The 24,825-nt window shown below is 40.1% G+C and overlaps 3 protein-coding genes across 4 annotated transcripts in view; 2 read left to right on the top strand and 1 right to left on the bottom strand.

The window, feature by feature from the left end:
* Window positions 1-382: 382 nt before the first annotated feature.
* Window positions 383-2,319, top strand: LOC118387170 (homeobox protein Nkx-2.2a-like). The gene is made up of 2 exons (XM_035775346.2): window positions 383-954; window positions 1,454-2,319. The coding sequence occupies exons 1-2, from the start codon at window positions 711-713 to the stop codon at window positions 2,002-2,004; spliced, it is 795 nt and encodes a 264-aa protein (XP_035631239.1). The 5' UTR covers window positions 383-710; the 3' UTR covers window positions 2,005-2,319.
* A 12,993-nt stretch (window positions 2,320-15,312) lies between these two features.
* On the top strand, window positions 15,313-17,121 carry LOC118386693 (homeobox protein Nkx-2.4-like). Its single transcript, XM_035774423.2, has 2 exons — window positions 15,313-15,866; window positions 16,045-17,121. The coding sequence occupies exons 1-2, from the start codon at window positions 15,500-15,502 to the stop codon at window positions 16,710-16,712; spliced, it is 1,035 nt and encodes a 344-aa protein (XP_035630316.1). The 5' UTR covers window positions 15,313-15,499; the 3' UTR covers window positions 16,713-17,121.
* A 1,079-nt stretch (window positions 17,122-18,200) lies between these two features.
* The window catches only part of LOC118386692 (5'-3' exoribonuclease 2-like), a 30,723-nt gene continuing 24,098 nt past the window's right edge, over window positions 18,201-24,825 (bottom strand). For both annotated transcript variants that reach the window (XM_035774421.1, XM_035774422.2), the window contains exons 28-30: window positions 21,795-21,858; window positions 18,575-18,758; window positions 18,201-18,426 (exon numbers count right to left, since the gene is read on the bottom strand). In XM_035774421.1, coding sequence (XP_035630314.1) covers window positions 18,364-18,426; window positions 18,575-18,758; window positions 21,795-21,858 — 311 coding nt within the window. In that variant the 3' untranslated portion in view covers window positions 18,201-18,363. The remainder of the gene's footprint in view (window positions 18,427-18,574; window positions 18,759-21,794; window positions 21,859-24,825) is intronic.

Consider the following 24,825-nt stretch of genomic DNA (forward strand, 5'->3'; position numbering starts at 1 on the left):
CAAAATATTGACCTAAGTGGATTTCATGAATGAGCCTACCCATATTACACCCCCAAAATTCACATTTCGATCTTTAGGGTAATAAAATACATCTCAAAATGACGTTTTTGCTCTTAAATAAATATGATTTGTATGACGCTTTGAAGCAATATATTGTAATGGTTTGTATGGAAATTACATGCACAAATGTCCCTCCCCATCTCGGTGATTAACTGTCCCATAATACCAGTCATCACATTTCTGAAGAACCAATGACAGAGATTCGGATGTCCCCAAACCCGAGCATTTCACACCCACAGTCTTCATCCACTTGACTCCAAGGACCCGCCTACACGCGTTGTCTTTCTCCGTTATTCCGATTCATTTTCCATTGCAGATTCAGTGTTTCAACGAACCTTATATGGACCAATCCGTCTGGCGACAGCTTCCTTTATGCCCGTGCTCCTAGCCATGCTTTATCCATGAGCCTCTCCACCAACTCCTGCGCTCCTCCATGACCAGCACATTGGAGTCCTCTCTACGAGCCAACGGTGAACTACTGCATGCCGATTAAGTCTCCGTTTAGCTTAACCCAAAGGACACAACCCTGAACATCTTAAAACCTCATCTCTAAATACTGTACTCTTATTCAGTTATACTGGTTCAGAACAGTAACAAGGGGAAAAAAACGAACTCTTGTTTACAGTGCGCCCCACATACTTTCTCACGCCATGTCGTTCAGCAACACAAAGACGGGCTTCTCTGTAAAGGACATTCTGGATCTTCCTGACACCAATGGAGATTCTGAAACGGAGGAGCCTGAAGATGAGAACGAGGTGGAAACGACTGAGACTTTGACGCAAAATCCATCTTCTGAAAACACTGGAAATGTGCCCTACAAGAGCCTTTTGTGTGATGGTGGTGGTAATCCCTACTCAAGATGGTTTGCCTCCTCCAGCACCATCCAATATTCATGTGAGTAGCTTAAAAAAAGTTAGTTTCGTGAACATCGATGTATAGAACTCATTGATTTGCCTAATTCCTAGTCATAGCTAATCCGTTAAGTTATAGGCCTATGTCATTATTAAAAACATTTGCATTCATGATTTGGTTTGTTATGCAAAACGTCACGATTTCATTTATTTCATTTAAACATGTATTGTTTTAACTTATTAGGCTACCATTAAAGTATTAGTCTATCCATGTCCAATCAGAATTTATAAAATTATCCGTTCGTAATGCCATTTTAATTAGCCTATCAATGCGTAGAGCCTGATCAAAATATTTAAATTGTTGTCACCAATAGGCCATTGTTTTCGAATATTATAGTAGTCTCTTCAATATTTTTTATATTCAACAAATTGCTATACGATGAAGATTTGTTTTTAGAAATTAAGAAATGAATGTACCCCCATTTAATAGCGTTTGTCAACCCTAGTTGATTACCAGATCCACTTTGTTTCCTTCCAAACAGTGCATAGTTTGTCAGTTGATTCTCGAAACGAACCGAAATATCCAGAGCTGTCCGCCGACGAATCCCAAGATATCGACAGGGACGCCACAGGTGACAGCAGCGACTCGGGAAAGAAGAGGAAAAGGAGAGTGCTGTTTTCCAAAGCTCAAACCTACGAACTTGAGCGACGATTCCGACAACAGAGATATCTCTCGGCGCCGGAGAGGGAGCGCCTTGCAAATGCACTACTACTGACACCGACTCAGGTGAAGATCTGGTTCCAGAATCACCGGTATAAAATGAAGAGAGCACGCGCTGAGAAGGGTATGGAGATGGTTAATCTCGTGTCCCCAAGACGGGTGGCCATTCCGGTTTTGGTTCGGGATGGAAAGCCATGTGACACTAACAAAAGTCAGGAACTCGAGGCCTCATTCAGTGCTGGAATACCTCTGTCGGCGTATAGCGCCTATTCTCTCCATCACATGCATATGCGCTCTCACTACAGCCCCGACGCCATCTCACAGCTGCCCAGTGTGCATCATATGGCGCAAATGTACCAATGGACTTGGTAGACGATGGATACTCAAAATAACTTTGATTCAACAAAAATACAATCTGAAGAAAGGGATTGAAATTGTATCGATATTATGATCTCTATTTTACCCATATCAGAGCTAATTATTCTGTGGCCCATGAGGTCTGGACAATGTTAGGGTTCTTGAAATTCCGTTCTTTTTATAATGTTTGCCAAATTAATGTTATAAAGGAATGTTATTTATGTTGTAAAGTTCGCAAAATGCTCATATTATAAATTAATTTATGTTTTTGGGTGGACTGTTGATTGATCTTGAATATTTATGGCCGTGAATAAACCTCTGTCAGTTTGATGTGGTTATTATTAATTTATTAACCTACAATAAATTACTTTTATACCGGCCCAGTAAGGGGAATCGAACAGAACCTCGGATATAAATGTTTCGTTATTCATAAAAATCGCTACATACACACATGCCATTATGCACAGAACTAGATGAAAACGAGTTCCCTTATTAAAGTAGAAGATCGTGCAAAACCTGTTTAATTACTTCCTGTATCTAATTCGGTTCAGGGTTTACTTTGGATCACAAAGCAAAAATGGAAACAAATAACTCTGAAGAGAATATCTTGCAAACACAGTCTGGACAATTTCGTTCATATCGAAAGTAAAAATTGCTTTTTTGAGTTATGCAAAAGTCTACAACAAATATATATATATGTTTTGTGATGTTTTCCTTACATTTCCTAATTGAAAAGCATGCATGGCTTATTACAGCACTCCAAATGACCAATTAAGCTAGAACAAAAATATATTCTCAGTTCTCAATAACAATATTTGCTAAAACATTAAATGAATTATAGTCAATATAAACCATTTTTTTAAAAAAATGTCTCACTCTGTTTTTCACAGAGCAGCATTGCTTATCAATTCACAAAGAAACCCCAAATATAGAATTGAGTGCAGCTGTGGATCTTTAGGGGTTTGCACATGCAGAATAGAACAGAGAGGGGATGTTGTGGCAGTGGTGGATGGAGAGATGTGGACGTTTTTGTTTCTATTCAGCTGTCAGTTGGGTCAGCTCATCTCAGAGTAAGGATGAGGAGTAAGTATCTCTGGGGTTTTGTAAAGGCTGTCACTTGGCTCTTTTGTGACCCTTGTTGGACACGTTGTATTCCATATGGGCAGCTGGCCTCGTGAAGCGGGTCGCTAATAAAACTCAACTTGTTCTGCTTTCAAACATGCCATTGTTTCCTCCCAATGGGAAAAAAATCATTACAAATTCATGCGGTATCCTTTCTGAGCAAAGACACCCCATTCACATATTAGAACAGGGAGATCTTATCCTAAGGTTTTTCTGTTCAACCCCTCACGCGCTCTCTCTATTTCTCACTCCATTTCGCCCCGCTCTATTTCTCATACTCTCTCTAAATATTTGAAACCAGTTTTACAAAATACTTTGCTCAAAAAATATCTGTACTCGCTCTCGTCATCTAAAACACGGGTCAGTGGACACATGTACTCACCATGTACTTCAAGCAAATGTTGAAGTGATAAATAATAAATGATAGCGTATAAAGTATAACGTTACTCGCATTCCTTATTGAGTCAATCAGCAACTGAGCGTCAAACAACTTTCTCACCACAAGATGGCAGTCTATACCTTGATGAAGAAGGATCTGTATTATACTGGACAGACCATAACTGCTCCCAGTTCCAAAATCACAAATAGTTTATAATTTAAGCAGTTTATAACTTGTTTATTCTGCATTGAGCATTTTAGACAAATGTTTTTTTATGTTCAGTTAAGTGTTACAAGGCAGGTGTAGGTATTTAATCAACGAGATGATTTGAATAGAACATGCGTCATATCTATTTAAATCCATTTTGTGTTTAGAGGTTAAAAGTTTGAATATTAATTGATTAGTTGCATAGACAAATAATGGTTCAACTAGGTCTCTGTTAAAAGCTAATTTTGCTGAACAATCACCTTATTCAGACCAGGGCAGACAGCAAGGGCACGTGGGACAGCAGTGAAGTGAGTGGTTCGTCCACAGAGCGGAGCAGTTGGGCAACGAAAGTTTTTGGATGAGGACACGAACGTTCTCATTTACTAGCGATATTGTAACCTGCTTGAGGTCATGGTGAGGGGTAATAGTGACATGCAGTAATAACCTCTGTATGTGAATTTGTGTCTTTCAGAGCGGTTGGCGTTTTTTATCAACTTGCTTCTATCACTTTCTAGCACATCCGGCTGGTTTACGGAGTAGTTTAAAGAGTGGTTAGCTGCTCCCGAGTTGCTTCAGCGTCAGGTGTCACTACCGTCCCTGGTTTGAATCCAGGCTGTATCACATCCGGCCGTGATTGGCAGTTGCATAGTGCGGTGCACAATTGGCCCAGTTCTGGCTGAGTTTGGCTGGGGTAGACTGTCATTGTAAATAAGAATGTGTTATTGGCTGACTTGCCTTGTTAAATAAAGGTTTAAAAAAAACAAGCCAGTTAGCTTTGTAGCCATGGACTGTGCACCTTCCATTGTTTAGCTAAGTAGCTAGCTGGTTGATGTTTTCCTTTGGAAACCAGGGCAGATGAAGGAAACATTCCACAAATGCTGTTTACGTTGATATCTATACTGAATGGCGCAGTTAAGGGACCTCATGGGCACCTTTAACTTTTTCACTTAAATTAAGGAGGAAATGCACCTGAACATGTTTTGTGCAACTTATTTACATTTAAGGAACTTTAAGGGAGAAGTTAAGGGGAAAATGTACCTGTGGTGTTTCATGTAACCGGGCGCATTATGAGTCATCATCCAATCCCTCCTGGACAATGGCTACACCCCCATGTTTACTCAGTGCCCTCTCCACCTCTGTCATACCCACAGCACGGTGGCGCTCAGGAAGTCTTGTCTACTTGTCTAAGCGTGGCCTCGCTTGGCTGCTTGTCGCCCACAGACTCTCGAGAGCTCTTCACTAGGGATCCGACCGACGCCGCAGTCCAAGCACACAGCCAAACTGGGGGTGGGTGTCCCAAACGGCACCTCAACAGTGCACTATTTTTTGACCAGGGCCCATAGGGAATGGTGTGTCATTTGGGACATACCCTGGGTAGAATGCATGGGTACGCTACTTGGCTTCTCAACCACAGCTGTCCTTGGGGTAACGTGATGCGAAGGTGACAATATCTGTGGTAAACAAAACCAAAAAAAGTATGCATTTTGACTATTGTATGGAGCGAGACATTGTGGCGTAGTCTTGACCTCGGACCTGAGCGATGGAGGGATTGTATAATATAATGTTTACATACCCTACATTACTCCTCTCATATGTATATACTGTACTCTATATCATCTACTGCATCTTTATGTAATACACTAGCCACTTTAAACTATGCCACTTTGTTTACATACTCATCTCATATGTATATACTGTACTCAATACCATCTACTGCATCTTGCCTATGCCGTTCTGTACCATCCCTCACTCATATATCTTTATGTACATATTCTTTATCCCTTTACACTTGTGTGTATAAGGTAGTAGTTTTGGAATTGTTAGATTACTAGTTGGTTATTACTGCATTGTCGGAACTAGAAGCACAAGCATTTCGCTACACTCGCATGAACATCTGCTAACCATGTGTATGTGGCTAATACATTTGATTTGATTTGATTGTGCAAGGGGGGAGCAGCTCAACTCAATAACACAACCTAACAGAGGCAGGCTTTTATTGTGGATTAAATATACCCAGATGTAGGACCCATTGTTCATCATGTTCAACACAAAATGTTCTTTTTTTGACATGGTGTAGGGAAACATGTCCTGTTAAATACATGATGCAACATAACTCAATGACGTTGGATCCATTTTGTTGTTGCATGCACTGAAAATTTACTTTGTTCATAGATTCCATAGATTCGTCTGTGTTGTGTGTTACGGTGTCCATCGGGACACACTGGGAGAGTACTGAGGGTCAGAGGTCGACGATCACTCTTCCCCATCCCCCACCCCGGCTATAGTTTGAGTCTTTAAAGGCAGCCCCATCTTCCCCTGGCTGGGAGATGGAAGCTGGGCTGGCCAGGACAGGAGCCAGGTGGTCTGGATCCCTCCTGTGAGTGGCTTGAGTGGCTGCCTTTCCAAGAGCCCCGGGAGCACAGCTGCTTGTCCCATTGCTCTTCACAAGAGCAGGGGATTAAATGGAGAAGAGAGAGAATGAGGGACAGAGAGAGAGAGAGAGAAAGCGTAAGAGGTAGAAATTGAAAAACTGGAAATCTAAGGGAGAGGGTAAATTGAGATCTGTCTAGCAAACATAGTAGGCCAATGCCACACAGACGTGCACCAGGTTCGTGAGAATGGATGGGTTTCACAAAACAGCTTTTTTGAAATTTGAGATGAAATATGAATTCAAATAGGAACATAAAATAAATTGTCACCTCAGCTCAATTGTGGTATGAGCACCCTTTACCTGGTATACAAGTTTTTCTTACAGTGAGGAAGTAACTGCAGAAAAACCTGGGCCAAAAGTACTAGTTTTCCTACAGCTTCAATGCTAGGAACTCTAATGATAATACGTAAGGAGTCACACAAGGGACAACACATAGAGGGGGAATGGCCCTGACAACAACAACAAAAAGGATCTTAGGATGCAATTAACCACATAGAGGTCAGAGTCTATATGCCAAGGGTTCTATTGGGAGATCCTCCATATAACATAAGAACTAAAATCATTACAGCCTATAGACATCATGAGTGTTAATGATGTCTCTCACAGGAGGGATAAACTGTCGGGAACTGTTCAGCCAGGTGGGTGGAAATCCACTGTAAACTGTCTTTTCACACCATAATGACGGTGTCTCCTTAACACAAAAGAGAACACACAACGTGATTAGTCTCATAATATCAATGCCTCATTTCAAATACTGCATTTTTCCTGAGGGCAATCTTCTTCGGTTATCTGGGACAGGGATATGGGTGATTTAGATGAAAATGCAATCACTCTCCTGAGTGTTTATGTGGTTTGCTAAATGAATTGTGACGTGTACTTCTAAAGAATTGGCCAGAGAAAATCAATTTAATTGAGATACCAACACTGCAAAGTGCCACTTATCTTTATACTCGCTGTTGGACACGTTGTGGCTGTGCTTTTTATTACAGTGTATTAGATCAAGCGGCAGAAAGTCATATTACACCTGAATAACCTGACTGAATTAGTGATAATATCCATCATATTACATATTACATTATATTCAACATGATAGAATTATTATATCATCAGCATATGAAGTTGTACTATGCTCATAAGGCATTTATAAGGTATATTCTTCAAGAATCAATGGGTATATCCTTCACTGAACAAAAATATAAACACAACATGTAAAGTATTGATCCCATGTTTCATGAGCTGAAATAAAAAAAGCACAAAAAGCTTATTTCTCACAAATTTTGTGCACAAATTTGTTTACATCGTTGTTAGTGAGCATTTCTCCTTTGCCAAGATAATCCATCCACCTGACAGGTGTGTCATATCAAGAAGCTGATTAAACAGCATAGCCATTACACAGGTGCACCTTGTGTTGGGGACAATAAAAGGCCACTCTAAAATGTGCAGTTTTGTCACACAACACAGGTGTCTAAAGTTTTGACGGAGCGTGCAATTGGCATGCTGACTGCAGGAATGTACACCAGTGCTGTTGCCAGATAATATGAATGTGCATTCCTCTACCATAAGCTGCCTCCAACGTCATTCTTATGCCCTACAAGGCCCACCCATGCCTGCACCCCTGCCCAGTCATGTGGAATCCATAGATTAGGGCCTAATGAATTTATTTCAATTGACTGATTTCTTTATATGAAACGTAACTCAGTAAAATCTTTGAAATTGTTGCATGTTGCTTTTATATTTATGTTCAGTGTACATATCATTACCACAGAACAGAAGTACATCTTACAGACTATTCTCATGCTCCTCACAATATGCTATGGGCTACGGCTCAGCTGTGTGAGGCTGTAGTGTACAGCCGTCGCATTACACCCTGCATCTGCAAACTCTAAATTGGCCAGAATGATACAATGACTCACATCAAAGGCACAATCACAGTTCATTTGAAGTGCATGCACAATGCACCAGGGCAAGGATCAGCCATGTCCAGCGAAGTGGTCTTCTTCCCAGAATACAAACATCTTCCTTGTTCTTGGTGGATGTCTTTGCATATTCATGCCTTTCCAAGTGGCCCTTTAATTATAGACTGCAGATTCATATTCATTGGATCTTTGTTTTTGTACAGATGTTTTCTAGCCACATGTGCAGGAATAGGAATGGGTAAATATTTCACCACAGTAGCTCTCAATTTGTTTTGGCAATAGGGGAAAGAATCACAATAGAACATGTTTATACAGTATATACACACATATACGTTTATATTTGTTATAATATAAACCATTTATTGGCTTAACAAGGACATTGAAGAAGGTGGTATAGAATACATTAAATATCCACATTCCCTATCAAACCAGTATTGATGCTTTGCCTCAAGGTGTCAAAAAGACTAAACATAGGCTATCAAAAGAGCTGTTGTACATTTGCGCTGGGATGTCTGGTATCCAGCATCTAGGAGAGAGATACATGGAGAAATACCCAGAACCGGAAAAGGGTCTATACCTATCTAAATGGGTCTATACATATTGATGTGTGTGCTCTTTAGGTGATTGGACCTGATATTGATTTGTGTGTCACAGAAACACCTGAGAAAGATGACCTTGTGATAGGCTATATAGCTACAGTATAGGCGTATATAGGCCTATCGTCATCATTATCGTCATTGGTACAACTCGTCTAACAGCTTACTAGGCTATTTGGTGATTGCTGGTGCAATTCAAATACAATATACTATAACATTCATTTTTCTTGAGATCACAGGTGGACCAGGTGGATAACATTGTTTTATATGGATTAATAACAAATGGGTCGTTCCACTATTCCTGTGCCTTTTGAGAAGTGTAACTTGGTAAAATAAAAATATTTAAAAAAACATATCTGCAGTAAGCGACTTTTAAGTGGTAAATAAAGTAACTGGGTTGACCGTCACAAGTTAAGGTTAAGTTTAGGCATTAACTCAGACTTCTTAAGGTTAGAGTTAAGGTTTGGGATAGGCTTAAAACAAAAATATAAACAAATAAAAATAAACTACTTTCTATCGCTGGATTCCAACATGCAACCTTTGGAATCAGAGGGTCCTTACTCCTGTCCGTCATTCCCGTTCCGCAACGCCCTAGAAAAAAACTAAACCTACTTGAAGGTAACAGTGCTCATTGTTCCCCCTAGTGGACGGTTTCCATGACATCTCCCGACGTCCTCAGACATGTATGGACGTCTAACACTGATTTGTTTCACGGGTAACCTGTCTGGCCATACAAATAGTAGAACTAACTCACAGCTTTTACGCGATGATTTCACTATTAGATGTGCAATGTCTCTTTGAATTTTGTTTTGTTTTATTAGGCCTAGATGACATCAGATCAAGCGTTAACCTGCGATAGCACACACCCAGCATAGCGGATGTTTGGCGATGTCAGCGGTGGAACTGTGCTGGAGCCATGAAATCAGTGAGCAGCTGCTCTAGCGATCATTCTCGCTAAACCACAGCTGCCCCACTTCTGTTAGACTTTCAGAAAGAGAGTGTGTGCTATAGAAAATGACGCTCAAATTGTAAAATCATTCAACAAAATAATGAGGATTTCTTTAATCCTAATCAAGGTGTAGATGATTTCTCACATTCCAGTGTTCAAACTTGGAAACAATGCGACTCAGTGCAGCCAATAGCAATCTCCGCTTGTGGGATTTGACAGCTCTAATGCAGTTCCACCTCCAACATCAACTATGCGGATATCGGCTAAAGCGGATATTATTGAAAACTAGAGTTTAGTGCACGTTACATGGTTGACCTTAAAATACGGGACATACTTAAATGAATCACTAATCATATAAAATAGCCGAAATAATAATCTTCAGAAATGACTTTGTCAAAGCAACAAAATAACTAGGGATTTACAATGATGGGGAAACTTTACAATGATGGGGAAACTTTACAATGTGGGGATTAAATTAGTTCAATCTTCCTAGAAGTGACACAGGGTTGACGGAGGGCACTTTAGCAAACCTTTGTTCATATAACAAATCAGATGAATTAAAATGCCCTGTGGTCTATATTAAAAATGACTTCAGTTAATATAAAAGGTTTCTAAAATAAAATATTGGTGCATGGTTTCTACTTAACATTTCAAAAGGGACGCAAAAGGCACTCTTTTCGAGGAACAGACCCAAATAACTGAATAGACGAGTCGCTATAGTCGCTTCCAAGATTTGTAATAACGACAACAAAACAAAGGACAGGATAATCTAAGGGGGGTTAAACCCATTTAGAAAAAGATTATGGCATTCGACCAATTCCACTTCCAAAATATGATTTTTTTTACATTAAAAAAAAAGATTTTAAACGCACAAAGAACATTTGCTTAGAACGGTAAAGTTTCCGTTTTGTTAATTGTTCATGCACGACATTTATTGGTGGAGGTGTATATATACATAGTTATATTTATTCTGATAGAATAAAGACCTCCCAACTATCTAAAGTATTAAGCCTATGTACGATAATTGATTTGATCACATCGGCTGCTGATATCATCAAATCGCACTTTTAATAAATCCACTTTAAATCCACACTTGGTCCAATGCTAAAGCCCCCGTCCCCCTTAACATATAAGCATCATTTAATTTATAATATAAGAAACATGAATTCAAATACAAATAATACTGGAGTGGATGAGAGGGTCTTGACTGAGGAGGCTTGGCACACACGTTTATCACTTCATCTATGCTACTCATGAAAGAAGATTAAACAGTTTGGTGCAATAATCTGAAATTCACATTGGCGAAATCTAAAAACAATAAAAGCGATCAATTAAAGCCGCCCATAGGCCGAAAGCTTGAGAAAAAGCTGCTATCTACTTCTAATAATACATCTATACTATTATTATTTGTTACAGTAGGATAGTAGTAATTATGCTCTCAGCACTTTATATAGTGAGTATACAGCCTATACAATTTTCTGGAAAATATGGCACACAGTAGGCATCAATGTTGTCTATAATACAACTTTCTCTTCGCAATGCATAGACAATGCTCTTTACAAGTTACCGAAGTGCTTCCATTATATCAATACAAAAATATGACAGGTTTGTGAAATAATATATTAATATGTCATAAGCTAAAACAATTCTCTATTATCCATCATTCTTTGGTGACAGGCTTGTCTACATTTGATTCCAAAGCAATGACTATGACGTTTCATTTTGCCATGATGTTTCTTCCGAATGTCAACATTTTGATTTAGTAGACTATACTTAATTCACCACTGTATCAACTAAATTCATATTCCAATTCTTGATTTACTAATTTAGGCTACCACTGCCCTCTCCAGACCACCAACGCGATTTTTTTCGTGCATGCTCAAAAAGCTATTTTGATAGGGTTTATAGGCTAGCCTACCTCCAAGTTATAGCAACCGTGCACCTGCCGTGCAACATTAATATGTAAATGTGACTTCTCTTTTGAAACATATTGTCATTATTTACAATTCTGTAAGACAGTGTCATCGGCAAACATAGCCTAGGCCCTCCGTTGAGCAAATACCCACAGCTTTTGGTGTAATTGAAATTAACTAATCGTTCATAAGACATTGCCCAAACAAAGAGAGCAGGCCTACAGGTTGATTGTGGTCATGGGGGGCCTTTTCCATCGTCCGGTGCACATGGAATGATGTTGCAACACGATTCGATGCCTTTGGTAGCTTGCCGCACTGGCGCGTAGCTTAATACAGCTGCCATTTGTCTTGCGAAGAGCTGGGATTCCACTTCTGTAAGTGTTTCGCCTGAGAAAGGAATATACCACAATTGTCCAACATTCTGAAACCGTCGAACAGTGTTTGCTACAAAAATACTCCAGTGAATAATTTCCATCCATCTTGTTTCTTTCTTGTTGCCCTCACCGTGACATGAAAGTTGAGATCATAGCTTTTCATTTTGTTGAATTGGGTTAACAAGCACGGACTCCACACAAGCTCATTTGCTTCACTTACATCTCCGGTGCATTAGCAGGAACGGTTCAGGACCCGGGCCCTCACTCTAAGCGCAGAACCCCTTTACTGACCTCTCCAAATCTCTCTCATGTTATTGAGCCAGTGGTGGCGGAATGCATCAAGTGCCCCATTGACAGCAAATATGCCATCCCTCTACTCCAAGACGTTCGGGATCTTTTCAAATATAACCTCAAAAGAGTTGCTTGCGTTTTTTGTATATTATCTCAAAATGTTCGATATGCAAGTAGACTGTGCGTTTATGGGGGATAGAAGAGGTGATGCAAAATTATAGAGCTAGTAAATAGCACAACGTTAACACAATTCAAAGATCATTCCGAATTCACACTATAGTTAGTTACTGAAGGCTACAGTCACCTCAAGAGAATCGGTCATTGCTGGAAAGTCCAAACACAGGCCTCTATCATTAAGGGTCATTGTTCTGATTAGTGCTCGAGTGTCTCCTATTCCCAATCAAAATGTCTGTTTTGCTTTGTGCTATATTAATTACGGTGCAAATGTTGATCTGATTACAAGTGATACTGAATTTACTAGCTAGTGGAAAACAGTATGTAGTCTAAATGGAACATTACTTGGACTTGTTTCATAATATGAAACTCAACGAAAGTTATAGACCTATAGATAGCCTATGGGGTATATTTCTATAATGATGTAGCCTAATAATGTAATAACACTAAAATACATTCCTATAGGCTACGATTTTGACCTATTATGGGTTTGTATATATAAATAAATGGTGTAACATGTCAAGAAGAACCGTAATTATCCTATCAGTTTGCCATAGCTACACCAACGACTGGGTTATGGAACACCAATCTAGCATAACAATTTGAGTCTAATTTTACCGGTTGAATTAACATTGATCAAATTATCATTCATTCAAAAGTTACAGTAAATGAAAACATCAAGACAAAAACAAGTTACCTGCAATAAGCTGGAATTCAACAGTCCCGAGCTGGAAAGATTCCCTTTTCATGCTATATACCAGCACAAGCGATAGTGGTACATAAAATGGACAAACATTTTGTGAATATAGGCCTATGTATTTATGGTCCCGAGACATGCAAGTTTCAATAGAAAGACCGAAGTCATTATTGCTATTTTTGTTATCGAAGGTTTCTCTGTGCAGTCATGATAATGGGAACGTGGTTGGAATGGAAGAAATTTGAGTGCAGTAGCCCATAACCATACCCTTTGGAAGGTCCACAAGATTGAGCGGTTTGGTTATTTGCATGGGGCTACATCCAGGAAAAAGACCGAAAAGAGCCATCCACCACAATACAATTCGTTTATGATATGGCTCATTCAACAGATGCATTATGGAAAGCAGACAACTAAGAGTTTATCCGATCTGAACATATTTTAACAATGAGCATTATAGCCGATGCTACAATTGTTTGCTAGGCTGAAAACTTTGATGTAGCCTAGGCCTACCAAAAAAAATGAAAGAGCAAAATGGTATTCAAATTTAATAGTTGATAAATGACATTAGGATATAGCCAATCAGAATTTTAAAAAGTGGTCTACAAAAAAATTGCCTAACCCTACATCTTGACTAAGCAAGATCGCCTATCAGACAGAATCAAGACAAGGCCATTTATCAAGAAAATACGTTCTATATGATTACCATACTTGGCCTAAAATCAGAAAAATTCACATTCACAAAACAATTATTTAATTCTAAAAAAATTAATGTTGAATATGCATGTGTGTGGGCTGCACAAATGTGACTGTGCTTCAGCACTTGTCATTTCCTGGTATTGCCACCTCTTTCTGCCACAGGGATCTTAGCATATAGACTACCGCTATCTGCACGGATAAGAAATGATCAAGTATAATTAATTTAATACAGATTGACAAAAGATAATTTCACGGAAATCAACTCACCTGATGTCAAGTCAATACCTCTCAAACATTCGAGGTAGCCTAAAAATGATTTAGACAGTGTTATAGTAACTTAAATCGCGCAATCACCGTATGGCCTATATTTTATCTTTTTAAAATGTTCAAATTAGCCTGCATGCGGCTCGCATAGCCTACATCTGAAGCGTTGGATGAGCAGGTGAACTCGTTTCTCACTGGGCACAGACGTCAGTTTAAAGACCGTTTTTTGTTGAGCTGTCAACTTATTTTCATTCAATGTGAAATTAACAAAATGTCACCATGTCATTGGATTTAGGTTAAACGTATGTTGACAACTTTTCCACCTTCATTCAACGTCACACAAATTTTGTTTAAATGACATGGAAGCAACGTTGATTCAACCTGCCGTCGTCCGGTGGTCTACCAGAGATAAATGACCATTATAGATCAAAGTAAATGGCAACAATGAGTTATTAACTCAATTAGCATGCTATTGGTGATCCATCTTTTTGATTTTAAAATAGATAAGGACTTAATACACATGTAATTGTTTTTGATGAATCTCGTTCATATCAAGGACTGAACTTTGATTTGAATCCATGCCATCTTTGCGGTGTAGGACATTGTGCCATAGGGTACTCTATCCGTTCCCATATCCACAATTAAATATGCCTAATTGGAAAGTACCAGGGATGACTGGACAAGTAAGCAAAAGTGGAATTTGTTTGTCTTCCAATGAGTGACACATTAAACGCTATTAATAACATAGGGTTGGTTATTTTCACATCTAAATATGATTTGAATAAAGTATTATTTTAAAATACTAATCCATTGTATTGTCTGATTACATTTTGTAAAGAAGCAAAAATAATATAATTTTTATGATCGTTATTGTATGGGGTAATGCAAGCCTACCAATATGTCAATTGAAAAATATATATAATCACACCCTTAAATGCTAAATGTGACAGCTTGGATGGTGAAAGAAAGTCTTCATTGTGGTGCCTGATTCGGTCCTCTGGTGTCTGTTCGAAGAGCTCTCGAGTTAAAAAAAAGGTTGCCATTTTATTTTTTGGCTGGAGCAACAGCTTTACCCGAATGCACCAAAACTATAGCCCATTGCCTCACTTGAAATCCGACCAAAGAATCAAAAAATATATAATTTTCGAATTAGTTCCATATCACATGTATTTATCAAGTTGACGTTTAAACCATATAAATTACATATTGCTTATCTTAACTCAAAAGTAAAATGTTCCTAAATTACCCGGTTAAAATGTCAATGCCCATTGTTGGCATGTTTGGCTCGTTGCTCCGCCCCTCGTGTTTTTGTCGTAAACCTGGCGCCTGGCTAGAGTCAAGACAAGATAAGAGCGCCCAAGGCTCCCCTCCTTCTCCAAGGCGATCCATTGGAAATCTCAGACGGACTCACAAGTACTCTTGTAGGTGTCCTTGCAGCAGAGACACAACACTACGGTCGGACTTGTTCCGCGTTCAGCCAAATTCACCTGCGGGCTAAACCATGTCCTTGAGCCCAAAGCACTCAACTCCTTTCTCTGTGACAGATATTTTAAGCCCGATCGAGGAGACCTACAGAAAGTTTGGAGGCATGGACAGTACAGGGAACCTCGCGTCTTCGCTGGGCGCATACCGACAAACTCAGGTGTCTCAACCGGGCATCCAGCAGCACGCCATGTGCCATAATACCGGGGTAGGGAGCACCTATCACATGCCACACAGCGTCTCCCAATTTTCCAGTGCCATAGGAGGCTACTGTAATGGGAGCATCGGGAATATGGGAGACCTCCCGTCTTACCAAGACACAATGAGAAACGGCGCAGCAGCAACTGCGTGGTATAGCGCAAACACCGAACCCCGCTACCCAACAAGTAAGTTGAACAAGTAGCCTTTGATGTTACTTTTAAGAAATGCAATTCTTTTTGTATAACTTAAATGTAAACTACAACTTGAAATGGTGATTAATTGAATTGCGCACCACGATTAAATTCAAATAATTTTAAACGAAACCGGTATCTAATATGCATTTATTTAACTGTGCCATTGAAGTTTCTAGATTCATGGGGGCTACCACTGGGATGAACATGACCGGGATGGGGACATTGGCAGGGATGGATGCCACCAAATCCATGGTCACCTTACACTCTGCGCCCAGGAGAAAACGACGGGTGCTCTTCTCTCAGGCCCAGGTGTACGAGCTGGAGAGGCGCTTTAAGCAGCAGAAATACCTGTCGGCACCCGAGAGAGAACACCTGGCAAGCATGATCCACCTGACACCGACCCAGGTAAAAATTTGGTTTCAGAACCACAGGTACAAAATGAAACGCCAGGCAAAGGACAAAGCGAACCAGCAGATTCAACAGGAGAACGGCAGTGTGTGCCCACAGCAACAGTCACCGAGGCGGGTAGCAGTCCCGGTTCTCGTGAAGGATGGCAAACCCTGCCAGAACGGGTCAAGCTTAACGACGTCTGGGCAACAGCAGGTGCAGCAGCAGCAGAACGTGTCCGGTGGTGCGATGACGGCATCGGGAAGTGTGGTGGTTAATCACCATAATCAGCAGGTGAATAATCCGTTATCATCCGAAGAATTGGAGGAAATGTCCCCCAGTTCCCCTGTCCTACACAGCCAGATAAACATGGCTCAGACAGACGCGGCTCTCCTCGAGTACACCAATAACATGGTCAGTTCAAACCTGCTTTATGGCAGAACTTGGTAAAAGGGATAAACCTGCCATTTTATATTTTCATTCTGGAGAATACATCAAGTGGATTTTAAGACGAACAAAAACATCGGGAAGGACAGTGGTCGTTGGTGACATGGACAACAGAAGCACCATACTTCCTTGACATTTGAGAGGTGCATAGACCACCTATTTTTAATTAAGTCGACCGTGCGTGTTTTACTTTTGAAGAGTTTTTGAAAAAAAATGAGACTCCAAGCACTCGGTGACGGTGTGAAGGGAGTGAAGTTTTATTGGTTGGAATTAAATTCTTTAAGGACACATTGAGGGTATCAGGCCAAAGTATTGTAATATTTCGATGAATGAACCTGAACTGTATATATAGTTAACACATTTCATGTGACAGTGATTGTTTTTAAACGAAATATTTCTTCGTTCATTTTTTGTAAATTACAAATGTGATGGCTGCATAGCATACATATATACACATCACAATCCAGTTGAACTAACAATAAATTGCTTGACATGTAAGCATATCTGCTTATTCATGTGGCACATGTGGATGTAATGAAGTTCTCCTGTAGGTTTATAGCGCAATTTTGATGAAGACGTTGGCCTAATGCAATTATTTGTTATTAGTCCGTATCACCCAATTATTGAACGAAAGAGTCAAAACATAAATGCCAATATTTCTTACCGTTACAAGCAGGCCTGGTTAAGTAAACAAATATTTAAGCACGTAGTCTATAGCATGATACAGTCCCAAAATGCAAGACTATTTGCAGGATATTTAAAATTGGACCGTGACTGATTTGGCCAAACAATGGAAAACAAAGATGAAAGGCGAGAATTTTCAAACTACTGTAACAACTGGAGCTCAATTGTTGTTTCACATTTTCAATAAATATAATTTGTTATTCGTGGGCTCTTTGATTTGAACATTTGAAATATAAGCACGCAAAAATGTTAACTATTAGTGATAAATTTGCCTAGTTTATAATAGGGTCCGCATTAAATAAAGGGCCACCGAATGGCATATTAAGTATATTTATTTAATATAAAATAAATTACATCTATTTAAAGGACCATCAAGTTACTTATGTACCTGTGAAACTGGGAGAGACTGATTTATTAAAACCGGTAGGAAATGATATATGGTTTCTGATTAGGATATGTAATTATGTCTCAAACAAAGACTATGCAACTGCTATGGAGCTGTCAATCCAAGGAATTTTGAATTGACAAAAGAACAAAAACATTCGAAAATAATTAAACCATTGTCCAAAGATTTGCTATGTTCATGATTTAGGAATATTTAGTTTACATTTTTCAATGAATGCTTCACATCAGAAAGCTTACGACGATTGTGAGGATTGATAGGAGGAATATGATTTGAAAAATGTAAGGTATAAGTGATGCAAATAACAATCGTTTAATTTGGCTATTTTCTTGAACATTAATATTTTATTTCAAATCTAAATTAGGGTCAATATCAACTTTACAAACAAACTGACAATGACACAATTGTCTTGACTCACTTGTATTTCACAAGTTTTACAGGCATTATTCTTAAAAATTCAGTACATAAGAACATTTCCAGAATTATTAAAAGAAAACAAGTAAAACAGCCTGAAAGACAAAGCGAAAAAAAAAATCATATTCGCCTTCTGCCCATCTAAGCCTAAATTTAACTCCAATTGTATCGTCTTGCTGGGGGTGGCAAGGGGTAATTCCGTCCAGCGCTGTGTCCCTGTAAAACACAGAAAGGACCAAACCGGTCAGAAGGGCTGCACAATAAACAAAGCATAAAGGGCAAAGACGGCAGCCATTAGTGCAGTATAGTATGCGTAAATTATCTGGAGGTGTCCTCGTCAGGTGGATATGGTCAAAGTCATTACCGGTTGTCCTCCACGGTCGTCTCTGCGGTCTCCTCTACGGTCATCCTGACCACGTTGTTGGTGGTAGCCACCCTGACCCTGCCCCCCTCCATGGCCTCCTCTCTGCATGTTCTGCTGGTAGGCAGCTCCCTGGGACTGCATCGACCGGTCCCAGCCGTGCCCACCACTACCACTATACTGCTGCCTGCGGGGGAACAAACATTAAAATTGTCGTTTTGGATTTTACATTTATGGACTGTATGCCTACATTGCAATTCGGTTCTTAACTGCCATGTTGAAGAAGATTACTAAAACTACATCACTGCCAATTTGCCTTTGATTCTAAAACAATGCAGATTAGTTAAACACGAAGTTAAAACATCTAACTAATGACTAGGGCCGGAATGATACCAGTATCGCAATATCTTTTCCATGGCGAAAATTAAAACACGAAGCAGACTAAAATCTTTTGGTCCTTTAGAAACCTGCTGTATGTAAAATATTGTGTTCCATAGTTTGGAAAATAAATATGTGACTGGATGACAACACAACATTAGTTTCCAACAAAAGTTCAATCCACTTCGTGTTTCCTTGTCGCAATCCTGGTATCGTCCCGGCCCTACCCAAATAAACAAATCAGAATTTGTATTGAATTCTAAAGAAAGTTCAGTCTTTCCTCCTAATTGACAGCTACAAAAACACATTTGCCATGCTGGACAATTTGGGCTTTAGGCCCTCCCTGCATTTGTCCTACCCATTTAGTCAAAATATGTCAGAGCACCTGATCAGGAGCAAAAATAAAATATATGTTTCAAGTTCTATTGATGCAGCCTTCAAAATTGACCGTGGTGACCTAGCAACATCCCTGCTAATTGGTATAGACCTGGAGATTGAATTCATAAAAAAGAAAGAAAAGGGCCACCCATTTCACATGATTGAAAGTATAAGAATATTAAATTAATGCCAGAGTATGAAATAAACCATACATTTACATGTGGCTTGAATCATGAACTGCATTCATCCCTGAAATGAGGACACCACATTTCCTGTGTGTGATGAGCACACAGTGGGTCTCCATGAATAACACCTCAGCAATGTGTCCATCCATAAGCCAAGCCACCACATTAAGGTCTCATCTTATTCACTACAATTGGCCAAGGAAAAAGTAGGAACCGTTGTCGAGGGGCCCATCCCTCATTATTGAACCATGTCACATTCTTCCCCAATGCCAGACTTAGCAGAGCACTGGAATCTGTAATCCCTCCTCAAAGTTCCTTATGAGTTGCATTTCGGTCCTGTTCGTATAAGTAGTTAAAAGAAACTGTTTTCAATTCGCCCACTAATAACTAGTGACCTAAGGTGACAGAGAGCCACAATAGGCCTGGTAGGCCTGAAAATTTGAACCAAAGAAGCTGATTAGCCCTTCAAGAGGTCTGGAGCCAGAAACAATGGCGGGTCTGTGCGGACACAGTGGCTGTGGTGCAGAAATGTTACCGCTGGAGCAGTATTAGTGATGCCTCATTAAGTCGGCCAAACCTCAAGAGAAATTTGTTTAGCACTCCCAAATTGTTAATTCATCTCTAAGCCCCCCCATGGTGCAGCCCAGTGGGCTCAACTAATATAGGAAGGCCTGTCATCTACCTGGACATTAAGTGTGACTCCGTAGTCACCACTAAACCACTGGAATATTCTCTACTAATCACATACAGTAACAGTCAAACGTTCAGACAACTACTCATTCAAGGGTTTTTCTTTATACTTACCATTTTCTACAAAGTAGAATAATCGTGAATATATCAAAACTATGAAAGAACACATTTGGACTCATGTAGTAATACATAAAAAAGAAGTGTTAAATTAAAACATTTTATATTCTTCAAAGTAGCCATCCTTTGCTGTCATGAGAGCTTTGCACACTCCTGGCATTCTCTCAACCAGCTTTTCCAACAGTCTTGAAGGAGTTACCACATATGCCTCTTCGGTCCAACTCATCCCAAACCATCTCAATTTGGATGAGGTCAGGTGATTGTGGAGGTCAGGTCATCTGATGCAGCACTGCATCACGCTCCTTGGTCAAATAGCCTATACACAGCCTGGAGGTGTGTTTTGGGTCATTGTTCTGTTGAAAAATTAAATGACAGTCCCACTAAGCGCAAACCAGATGGCATATCGCTGCAGAATGCTGTGGTAGCCATGCTGGTTAAGTGTGCCTTGATTTCTAAGTAAATCACTGAGTGTGACCAGCAAAGCACCTCCTCCTCCATGCATCACAGTGGGAACCACACATGCAGATATCATTCATTCACCTGCTACGTCTCACAAAGCCACGGCAGTTGGAACCAAAAATATCATATTTGGACTCATCAGACCAAAAGGACAGATGTCCACCGGTCTAATGTCCATTGCTCGTGTTTCTTGGCCCGAGCAAGTCGCTTCTTATTGGTGTACTTTGGTAGTGGTTTCTTTGCAGCAATTTAACCATGGATGGCCCGATTCACACAGTCTCCTCTGAACAGTCGATGTTGAGATGGGTCTGTTACTTGAACTCTGAAGCATTTATTTGGGCTGCAATTTCTGAGGCTGGTAACTAATGAACTTATCCTCTGCAGCAGAGGTAACTCTGGGTCTTACTTTCCTGTTGCGGTCCTCATGAGAGCCAGTTTCATCATTGCGCTTGATGGTTTTTGTAACTGCACTTGAAGAAACTTTCTTGACTGACCTTCATGTCTTAAAGTAATGGACTGTCGTTTCTCTTAAGGCACACCTGTTAATTAAAATGCATTCCAGGTGACTACCCCATGAAGCTGGTTGAGAATGCCACGTGTGCAAAGCTGTCATTAAGGCAAAGGGTGGCTACTTTGAAGAATCTCAAATATGATTGATTTGTTTAACACTTTTTTTGGTTACTACATGATTCCATGTGTTATTCCTTGTTGATGTCTATTATTCTACAATGTAGAAAATAGTCAAGGGTTTTTGTTTTTACTGAGTAGGTGTCCAAACTTTTGACTGGTACTGTATATTACACTAAACCTCATGTAATAAAATAAAATTTAAAAAAAGGTACTACCATGGTTAATTTCCTATGCTGCAGTGAAGGCTTTGGACAAATACTACAACATCCATTCGTAAAGTGTATATATAAATGCCACTGCAACAGTCAATTACTTATCAGGCCCAGGATGAGAGGCCTTGCGAATACACGCCTATGTATTAAAAGCAGACAATGCCGTAGACTCACCTTGGATATTGCTGTACAGGGTTGAATGGGGGAGGTGCCCCTAGAAGACCCTGCTGCCTGGAATCTGTGACAAAAGAGAGACATTCAGAAAGTGGTTCTGGGGAACCAATGTCTCTAACACGCTACTAACCTATCGAGAGCAATACACCCTTTTAAAAACAGCAATACTTAAGGTGTACCTACCTAAGAATTGAGAGTTGCCATCAGTGTCATTTTTATACACCTCCGTACATATTGCATAGATAAAACCAACTATGAGACTTCTGTTTAGTGAAAATGCTAGTTTGAAACAAAGTGAGATTCCAAGGAATCCATTCCAAAGCAATCCCTTCGAGTGAAAGTTAAATCTGTTGCACGCAATTGTTTGCAAATCAAAACGGAAACTCAGGTTTAGCATACAACAGACTATGTAAAAATTTATTAAAAGTTAATTAACCCAGTTCACTTCAGCCTTAACATCAATATGAAACCAATAGATTCCAACCTAAAAACTGATCAAAAGAAAGTCACAATGATAAAATTAAGCCCATTCAAGCACTATAAACCACAATAGGATTTGAGGTGGGGATAAAAAAAAAAAAAAATGCTGCATTTGCATTTCTTGTCTCCAGCAAAATGAAATAAGCATTCAGCGTGCAGCATTGTGGATGACTCAAGTACCCCTGGTTCCATCGCGGTGAGCCCCTTCACAAAGCCACACTTTTTAAAAAGTAGCGAGAGCGGCTTCTTCCAGATCCGCTGTTGCCAAGGCAATGACCAGCTGCAAGCCCTGGACTTGTTTGTTTATAGGGGCAGGCCTGGTGAGTGGCTGAGACGGGAGGAGAGGGGGCGGGGTGAAATGAAAAGAACTTCAGCAAAGGAAAGCCAGTCATTTACAAACCTGGATCGGAGGTTGGTGTTAAAAATGTTTGATAGGAGGGGATAGGATATCTGGAAATAAGCATTTGGCCTGCTGGCACAGCACAACAAAAGTTTCACTTTGAGGCCAATGCTCAATGTTATGGAGAGAGAGTTTAATAATATGGTCTGAGATGACCAAGAGAATATGGACCGGTCAGTCTGACTTGCAGGGTGGAGTAAAATTGACCACAATAGATGTTTGTCAAGTGATTGAAAATTCTACAGATAAGAACTACGTACAATTGAAAACAGACTAACAACGCATAACTGTTCATCCAAACAAAGTGATTAGGTTGCATCTGTGGACTTGTAAATCTTGACAGTTAATAATCTTGTGGACCAACAACCTTATTGCAGACCACCCACTCTGGCCCCAATTATACTCCGGTAACATTGTCATCCGTCTTCTGTCCTGATGACCGGCAGTCAGTCAAAGGAGGAAATTACAATTAGGCGCCTGTCCTTCTCCTTAATTAACAATGATCTAAAACTCTAGAGCTCCAAGCCATGTCACACAAAAGACAACGAACGATTACGCCTAAAGTCCCCCAGTACACTTCACATTCCCTTTATTAACCCAAGGGATAACAACTAGCTCAAACCAACTCCCTTTTTCTTCCAACAGTTGGCAACGTTCTATGCCTAGACCTTTCGGCCTGAAATTAGAATCACCTGAATACCATGAGAATGCCTTAAAAGTGCAACTTCCAATAATGCAGTGACAAAGTTGCTAGTACAATGTGACTGGACGTCAGAAGACTAATGGCCACCGGCGGTGTCTCTCCGTTGGGTCATTACACAGCAGCTGTTTTTATTAGGCCCAACAAAACCCCGCAGCATGTTTCAGAAGCAGCCGGTTGACACATCACCGCAGGAGGTAGTGGCACGCTGAAAGGGGAAGTTAACTTTGGTTTCAACCCTCTCCAGTCTACCACACATCCAATCAAATGGGATCGTCCCAGAAGGCTTTTATCAGAGGGGCCAGTGTGTCCAGAAGCACTCGACAATCTCATTACCACCCGCAGTCTCCCAGTGCAGCCAGCACCACTAATCAGCGACACAGGAGCTACCCCCAACCCAACACAAAAGGCCCCAACCTGACCAGGGTGATTACTGACAACCTAGTGGATCCTCCCTGAGAGACAGTTCACAGCAACAAAAGCCTTTGAGCGCTGAGCTCCCTACTGTCCCAGAGTTGTCACATTTGTAGTCTCGTCTCAATAACTTGTCTGGCTAATTGTGCTGTTGGGACCAATATCATCTCACACCATATATAGACTAGTAAATCTGTGCATCCTTTTATAAATTGGTTGACTAAAACTGCTAGATTCTCTTATGGATGGAATGGGAATATATACACACACTTACAATTATTTGATGTACATTTCCCTCTGACTTAAACCTGCAATGTCACTTTTGTGGCAATCTGACCAAATTCAAATAGAAATGCAAGTTATGGATTGAATTCTCATTGAAGAGAAGTTATAGATCGGTCACTCATTGAAAGTGTGAAGAAGAGGCAGATCTGTTCAACGTGCGCCATTTCCATGTTTCCCGTTCAAATGGAGTCTTTTTTTTAGACACCAGCTTCAAACAGCAAAATTAAATGTAAAAAAAAAAAATAGTTATTGAAAATATAATTTGTGCCGTTGGTTATTCAAGGCAAGTGTCAAAGGGACAGTACGCTAAAATTAAACTTACATTTGTATTATTCCTGCAGTTTTGGCAAATTGTATCGTCAGGACTAGAAGGCCATGAATTTTAAAAATCCCACCGCTACATAGTGACAATTTGAAGAGAAACAGGCCCACAATCAGATGGGCCAGAGTATTAACCCTGATTGCCTTAATCAAAATAACTAATATAGAAAGAAAGAGGATGAAGTCCGTCCTACGCTGCTAATTGGCAAGTTTACCATCAGGGATGAACAGCAGAGGCCAAGGGAGGCTGCCGCAATCCGAGGGAACCAAAAGCCTTATTTGCATCAAGTGCCACTGGAATAGCCTCTGCTCCCCCACAAGCTATCAGCAGCCAGATGAGATTATTCATCAACTTGCAAATGGGAACATCAAAGTCAAATTGGAGAACTGAGTCCGCGTCCCAAAAGGCTCACTATTCCCTGTATAGCGTA

Source organism: Oncorhynchus keta, chromosome 8 (genome assembly GCF_023373465.1).
Source record: "Oncorhynchus keta strain PuntledgeMale-10-30-2019 chromosome 8, Oket_V2, whole genome shotgun sequence".
Lineage (NCBI taxonomy): Eukaryota > Metazoa > Chordata > Actinopteri > Salmoniformes > Salmonidae > Oncorhynchus > Oncorhynchus keta.